This window comes from Dicentrarchus labrax, unplaced genomic scaffold (genome assembly GCF_905237075.1).
Source record: "Dicentrarchus labrax unplaced genomic scaffold, dlabrax2021, whole genome shotgun sequence".
Classification (NCBI taxonomy): domain Eukaryota; kingdom Metazoa; phylum Chordata; class Actinopteri; family Moronidae; genus Dicentrarchus; species Dicentrarchus labrax.
Genome location: NW_026136717.1, coordinates 3,645,709 through 3,653,968, shown reverse-complemented (window position 1 = coordinate 3,653,968; position 8,260 = coordinate 3,645,709). Strand labels below are relative to the sequence as shown.

The 8,260-nt window shown below is 41.5% G+C and overlaps 1 protein-coding gene across 4 annotated transcripts in view; it reads right to left on the bottom strand.

Annotated features, from left to right (window-relative positions):
- Positions 1–8,260, bottom strand: part of afap1 (actin filament associated protein 1) — a 93,444-nt gene continuing 85,184 nt past the window's right edge. For all 4 annotated transcript variants that reach the window (XM_051375305.1, XM_051375304.1, XM_051375307.1 and 1 more), the window contains 5 exons: positions 6,599–6,728; positions 4,902–5,066; positions 4,554–4,744; positions 4,209–4,376; positions 1–3,109 (listed from right to left, as the gene is read on the bottom strand). In XM_051375305.1, the coding sequence (XP_051231265.1) occupies positions 3,083–3,109; positions 4,209–4,376; positions 4,554–4,744; positions 4,902–5,066; positions 6,599–6,728 (681 nt within the window). In that variant the 3' untranslated portion in view covers positions 1–3,082. The remainder of the gene's footprint in view (positions 3,110–4,208; positions 4,377–4,553; positions 4,745–4,901; positions 5,067–6,598; positions 6,729–8,260) is intronic.

The window sequence follows — 8,260 nt, the reverse complement described above, 5'->3', positions numbered from 1 at the left end:
GGCTGTTCGTCAGGAGCTTTATTAACGTATGTACAACATGTCTGTCACCGAGGCGGAGACCGTCTGAGAATACAACAGAGTAGCAAATGTATAAGGTGCAAAAACAAACACTGATGTATGAGTGTGTACTCGCCCGCCCCACACCCACCCCCCTCCCACCAAGCCAAGCTATGTACAGCAGGTTCACATTTACTGACATCAGTTATAAGCCACGCTGAGCCGACAGGGAATCAGAATGAACTAAATACTTGTAGATATAACTCCCCATGCGCCCCCGTCTTCATGCTAACATGCTGACTACGCTCTAGATGGCAGACTGTGGGCTATCCATTTGAAAGCAGGAAGGGCACAGAAAATATTTACAAGGTTGAGTTTGCGCGCCCACGTGCTGTATGCAGCATTGGTTTCCAAACTCTAGCTGGAGTGCATGCTAACGCTACTTCTGTCAACAATAAAGCACCGCGTATACTCAGCAGTATCAACATGGCTGCAAAGCGTGAGCAGTGGAATGTAAAGCCATTAAAAAAGCACCATAAAAACGTGACATTAATGAGTGAGTGTGTGTGTGTGTGTGTGTTTGTGTGAAGCAGTCTGAAAATCAAAGTCACAGTCTTTGATTCAGCAGAACACACAGCAATTTGAGTTTACAGCAAGTGCCTCTATTTCAGTCAGTGTATTGTTGATGGGTTTGGAATGTGCCTTGGAGACATTTTAGCGCGCACACACACAAACACACACAGAGTCAGATCACAGGGCTACAGTAAACCAGTGGCGTGATTAGAGGAACTGGACCGAGGCTCTTGGACGAGGGACTACTGTCAGCCACGTCGTTTGAGGTTTCTGAGTTTTCCAATGACGGGCGCCAATTCTTGGGGTGGCCACGCCTCAGCCTGACCTACCCGGCTTTCCAAACTCTAACACACACCCGGCTAAAGTCTTTCTACAGCCTAATGACAGCCACCCATCATCACACTGAGGGACTATTTAAAGAAGCATAATTAAGCATTAAAGGGACATTGTGTAGTGTTTTAAGTATTTTATTAGCTCAAATAAATGTCTTCATTCATAAATGTGTCCTCATTGGTGTAAAATGACCTCTGCCAATGATCTGACTTATCCTCGTAAGCGAAGAATTTCTTATCTGTATATACATTGGACGGGAAAGTCCATGGAGGCTTCCTAGCCTACCTGTCTCGCTAATCCACAACGCGTTTTCGTTCAGAGCCAGCGTCACGTGACTGAAACCAGCTATAACGGAGAAGGAGATCAGTGAGAGGCGCTTGTCACTGCCCCGGCACATCTGAAAGTCTGCACTGCACTTTAGTTAATAATGGAGGATCATACTTATGCCGAGCCACAGGAGAAGGAATCCTCGTCGCCAAAAAAGCGAAAAAGGGAATTAAAAAGGCAACGTGACTGGCGAATTCGGAAAACATCGGGGTAGCTTTTCCCAGGTGGAAAGAGCTAATGAAGGAGAAAGACTTGCAAAGGGACGCTGAAGTTGCCTGCTTTCTCCTCGACAGGTAGGCTTCTTGGTACATAACGGCTACCGTAGTTGCAATACGCATTTGAAAACGCGAGGCGCTAGAGAGCACTATTCGTTTGAATGCAAAATACAATTTCACCGCTAGATGGGAGAAATTCCTACACAATGTCCCTTTAAGTTAACATGTAGGTTCAAATTAAAGTCCTTGTGGTAAATAGCCATGCAGGTACTTGTTTTGCTTACTGTTTTATACGGGACTATTTCCCACTAAATAAATACACAGCTTGCTTAATGTCCTGAAAAAGCTAAGAGGTAAAATCTGAACTTTATGGCTAATTTGTTTTTTGTTGTTTCACTGTTAAAGGGCTGTTTTAGTGCTTGAGCATATTTTTGAGTTTATCCGAACTCCTTATAGGAAAATGCATCTTCTCCAAAGCTGAGAGTTTAAATCTTTTTTTTAAATTTTTTTATATCAATTAGTTTTGGCTGTACTCCTGAATATGCATACATTATTTGTAGAAAGATAAATAAACACTGTCATGATCCAGAGGGAAATGTGGGATATATTCAATTTAGTCGAAAGGAAATACACATAATAAAAGTATATATAGGTTAAAGTATTACCCACCAACATACCTTCATATTGCATGCAGGTCAGGGACATAATGCACCTGTGAATTAGTGTCTCTGCTGGCTGGAGACATGGCAAAAGAGTCAAAACTATTCCATTAAAGAGCAGTTCATCACTTTGTATGTAAAAATGTCCTTAAAGTGTCCCAACAACAACCAAACCGAAGCAATTAATGGCGTCATTATTTGTGGGGACGGGACACTCTTAAGTATTACAGCCGCAGTTTGTGACCCTGAGCAAAAAAGGTTCATTGTCTGCACCCATACTGCTTTGCATGTATAGGTTCTCCTCAGTTTACAGTCAGTGTCTCACAGCCACGCACAACCTTGCTTCCATCTATTGCCTTTCATTTGGAATAATTCTGCTTCTGTAAATACCCCTTCGAGCGGAGCGGAGCTGTTACTCAGCCGGTGTGTGTTGTGATTATTGTGACCATTAATGATGCACTTTGTTTGCTGATGCTGACACCCATGAATGACAAGCATTAACCGTGTAGGGAACGGGATTCTGTGGAGCGCCACAAATTCTATAACAAAAAATTTAAATATATCAACATAAATAAAGAGGGAAGCTAGTATTTCCTTTAAACATTTACAAATAAATACTTGGTTTTGACCTTTAACCTTTTTGAATCCAAACTGTCAATCTGCTGGAACAGATTTGAATGAAAGGAGAGAGAAAAAGAAGGTGGTTGCTTTAAACGAGTACGGCGGACAACACAGGTTGCACAACTTAGTACACTGAGCATGCTCAATAGTATAAAACTTTAAAAAGGTTGCTATGTCTGTATGTGTGGTAATGACAGTACACTTAAACCAGCAACTAGTTTTGGTTCATGTGAATGCTATGCTTGTGTCCTCCTCAACACATTCTCAGACTGTATGAACAGTTTTAAATAAATATATACACAATTCCTTAAAAAGTCAAAAGAAATCAGAGTAAGACGATGTGAGGGGTTGGGTGGTTTATGTGCCATTCTTCTGCTCCCATTCCTGCAAAACACACACACACACAGACACGGTTAGTTTACATTCGTCTACACATTTTACATGTATTTGCCTTTGATATTCAAATGAGTGTCACTTTTATCCCCACTTTGAATCTGTCTTCATTAATTAAGTAAATTAAGATAAAGCAAAAGGCATGATGAAAAAAGTACCTTCAAGCCTAAGCTAAAATAAAGCTTGTGTTGATGAATATGTGTTGCAGGTTTTTGCACAAGAAGCACCTAAATGGGGAGTGTGTTATGGACAGTAGCATTTTTCCATACACATGTGCTGGCTTGGTTCGACTGCACCAGCCCAGCGTGGCAGGGATTTGCATTTCTTGAAGCTGTGTCTTTAAGGGCAGAGATCCGTGATCATTAATCAATCAAGGTTGAATGAAAAGCGAGGGACAGGTATTTTTTTTTAAGAAAAGCCAGTAACTAAGCTCTGCTCTGGTGATAAACAGAATTTAACTTCTTATAAATTCTTTACAATAAAAGTTCTGTTATTTAATTATTTAAGTACTTTTATTATGAAACAGTAAAAACAGGAAGTGTGTTTCTCCTCGACCCTGCCACAAACATGGACAAGGAATTGCTGGCACTCAAATTATTGTTCTAGATGACTCAGGTCTTGGTTATGAAGTCCTGAGTCAAGGTTATCAATACACTTTGTGTTTTAGGTCATAAACAAGCCATTAGGTGCCCTTAACCAAATATATGCATTACTTTTAGGGCTGGGACGGTATGCTTATCTCCCGATTCAATCCCGATACTTGGGGTGCCTGTTCGATATGTATTATGATTCTTATTCTACAAGTACTGTTTGTGTATTACAATTCATCTCGAATTTTGTGTTTTTTAAACCACAGAAACTGTAATCATTTCCAAAAACATTGCACATCATTTAAAAAGAGTATCATGATTATATTTTCATCTCACTGAACTCAATCTTTACATATTTGCATCGTGATTTAACCATCTTGTGATATACCGTTACATTCCTACTATATAATAGCCACAGATTTGTAGATGTAACAGCTAGCACATATATTAACAAACTCCTATACAGCGCTCTAGCCCCAGCATGCATTGTGAGCTCTGACCTTGGCCTTCCTGAGGACGTGTCCCCGGACTGTCGAGGCCTTCTGGCCGCCCTGCTGCCGGCGGAGCAGTGAGGCGCTGTTGACGGGCAGGGAGCAAGACTCTGTGTCGCTGGTGTCACAGCTGGAGAAGGGAGAAGACTCCTGGGTTCGTCGCGACATCGCTGGCGACTGCGCACACACACACACACACACACACACACACACACACACACACACACATCCACAGAGGTTTAAGGTTGTTGGCAATTTCATGCCAGCAACATTTGATGTCTGAACTGTCTTGGAAGTATCAAAGCACCATAAGATCAACCACAAGATGGTCCGGGGGTTCCAAGATGTTCTCACCTGGAGTCCAGAGGAGCCAGCTTTCGGTTCTATGGTGAGGCCCAGGGTGACCCCCCCGTTCAGAGCTTTCTTCAGGCTCTCCTTCACCTCCGTCATCTCCAGTTCCAGGTTCACCCGCTCCTCCTCCTTCTGCCTGCAGTTCTCCTCCACCTTCTTCAGTCGCTCCGACAGCGAGGCGTGCGAGCGTTTGCCTAGTGAAGGAAGGGAGGAGGATTTTTCTGTGAATGTTTAAGATACTTGTACTTGGCAGCTTTTCCAGACCAAAGACTTTCCCAAACAATTTAGATTTCAGACAGAACTCCTCCATTGAAAAAAACGTTAACATAAGGACTTCTAATTCTCTTTTACCAGCAGCGGCCTCCACAGCAGTGCGCAGGTCTCTCCTCTCCTTCTTTAGCTGGGTCAGATGGTTCCTGATCTCCTGCTTCTTCTTCATCAGCTCTTCCTCCTTTGACTGCAGCCGCTTAGCGTCGGCCTCCACGCGGTTCTTGCCGTACTTACACTGCTCTGCATCTGCAAGACGAAGACTGGGTGAGAAAAAGATGGATACACAAGGCCCGACTACGATGCAATGGCTGAGCCATCCGCATGTTTCTGTTTCTAACACAAGTGTCCAAATCAGATGAGGATTACTCACTCTGCTCTGGATTAGATACAAATCTTCATTTAAAAGGTCTTGGAGTCTTGTCAAACATTGATCCAGTTCAATTAGGTAATCCCATTCAACTGACCTTTACATAACTGGGACTCATTTGCCACAATTTCCTTTTTCCTCAGCAGGCAACATTGGTTGTTCCATCAACTAACACAGCTACGATCAGTAGAGGGACTATTCTAACTTACAATCAGTCACTCTTCAGTTTTTGGAAACTGCAAGCAAGATTTTTCAGTATTTCAAGCAGGAAATGCTGTCCATGACCTGTAAGATTAGGTTCCAATGGCCATGTCCATTTGAGATCTGGTTCCATGTATCTGGACTTGATTGATGGCTGATTATTTATAGCTTTATTGTTAAAAGTTAAACCTAAATAGATCCCACAAGGAGTTTAATAATGGTTTAAGATATGAATATAATGCCATTAATCCCAAACATCAACTCCACATCAAAACAAGGCTGAAAGATCCCCAATTTGAAGAGTATTGTGTGATGGTGCACTGCCCATGATATCTGAAAATAAGAGATTTAGATTCCAGGACAACAAGAGCCCAAACCAACACATATCGGAAAAGGAGAGCATAGCCTTTTTTATCAGGGCACTGGTAAGAAATGAACTGCCCAGAAACCCACTGAACTCACAGCCACAGCCTTAAGCAGTTATTAATTACACCAGGACCATGGAAAATACACTGAGGGTAACCATCAAACATCTGTGTGTCTATGTGCGTGCATAGGAACTTTGCTTCTGAGGAATCACTCAATCAAACCGCCGCTGACATTTTCAAATTCAATACACTTATTTGACACTGGAAATCTGAGAATTGTGTGGCATACTCTAAATCCAACATGACACATATTTGGTATTTCCATTCCGACATTTGGAAGACTGACAACCCTCCTCGTTCGCACATTAGGCAAAAAATATACTATTCTAAACCACAAGGATTAACATGACCACATTCCACCCTCTCCCAACGATCTGGGCTCCACTTCTGCTATCGCGTCTCTTTGAGCGTTTCCCCAACGTTGGCAGGAGGTTCAGGTCTGGCCCACTTGCGTCACACGGATCGTCTCGAGGGTAGGGTAGGTTTTAGGTTTTTGAGTTATTTACTCCCCCCTACTTAAACTAACTGTAATTTGGACATCCTGCGTTCTCCAAATTGCTGTGGAGCGGAGTTTCACTAGAAAGCAATCAGCGGTGGTGAGGCTGGGAGCAGGGAGCCAGACACACTGTCTGATTGCTCGCTCACAGCACAAGAACTGACTGGGGAAGGTGGACCACTCTCAGAAGTTACTATTTTATTTTGATTTAATAAGAAATGACTGAAAATGTAATTTATAGTATAAGTATGACAAGACCACTTCAGTACATTCTGTTTCAACTTACTGGAGTTGTTGCGTTTCAGAGAAGCTGTCCCATTCGTCCCATTGAATCCATTCTTCTTGGATTGGTTCTTTGGCTCGGCCTTCTGTTTCGATGCCACCCCATTGGTCGCTGTTCCCTTCTTTCCCTTCAGCTGATTGGTGAAGAACAAGATGGAGGGAGACATTTTTTCAAATTACTTTTCAAATATCGAATATCAAAAAATACCATACTGTATATGAGCTACATATGTGTTCTATTTGTTCCAAAAATTGTACCAAAACAAAGATGGATGGATTAGTGTTCTCTATTAGAATTATGGAAAACATTGAGGATATATTTGAAAAAAACTAGAACTTGTATTATAAACTTACTACTCAATTATGCTTTTATCATGTATAATACAATTCATTTCATTTAAATTAGTTTCCCTTTAAAATTTATTTTTTTATTACCACTTGGGGGTAGTAGAAGAAGCTAAAAACACAACATTGACAAAATATCACCTACTCTCTTTTTAACTCGGTTTTTGTCCCCAACAACACTGATCAAAATACTGAACTGAAAAAAATATCAGGCTCTTATCTGCTAAATGCTTCACTGTGTTCACTAGCTAGTCTCTAACTGTGTCCGTCTGTCGTGTGGTGCTGGGAAGGTAGCGTACAGTGGGTTTATCAGAGCTTTTTAGATGAAAACAGCTTCCTACTGCACCGCAAACAGCGCTGTCAAGCTGAGTAAACCAAAACCGTAACATTGTGGGTGGTAAAACCAAAACAATAAGCTTAAAGATGCTAAAAAGTACTGCAGAGTTGAAGGGAAGTGCAAGTTCATAATTATCTGTGGGTTCAGTACACGTAGTCACTTGACCATTGTTAAAACCAAAAGAATTCTACACTATTATGACATCTTGTCCACAAGAACAATGGTCTAATGATATAACAGTCTAACTTTAACAATAAGAAAATATTCATTCATTGTTTAGCTAAAAACGATATAGCAGGAAACAAAAAAGATAAAGATAAAAATCCAGAGTTAAAAAAAAGGCCTGCAGTCTGTTGTACACCTCATTGGATGAGAATCTACTTCGTACAGTGGAGCGGGTACTTTGTGGTCTTGGAGGCAGTGTTAACACCCCTTGGCCACGCCACACACAGCACACACATCAAAGAGTTGGCGGGGAGGAGGCGGAGCTCCATACAACACCATGTGGTGACTTATGTGGCTGTGGGTGGCACTTAAAACGGGGCTGTAAAAAAATAAATTACACACACAGCTGATGCTCATTGTAAAGGAGAGGAAGAAATACACTATGTGGGACAACCACACACACACAGTCCATACATACACACTCTCTTCTCAACATAAAGAAATCAAAATCTAAAACCAGAGCTTATGCAAGAGCTTTCTGTGGTATATAAGTATTTAAAAACAGAAACAAATTTGTTGATCAGTTTGAGACATCATTGATATCAGTGATCAGCTTGGACTAGAGCATGTCTAACTGAAGGTGAAGCACATGTTGAGTGTTTCCAAAGACTGGACACAGGAATGATTTCAGGCCCAGTCGTATAATAATAATTATAATTGAATTGAATTACTAAGAACTACACCACAGAGGGAACACGACTCATAGATTGATGGGAAGAGAGAGGTGGGTTTGTGGGTGGCCAACACCTTATCTGGTAA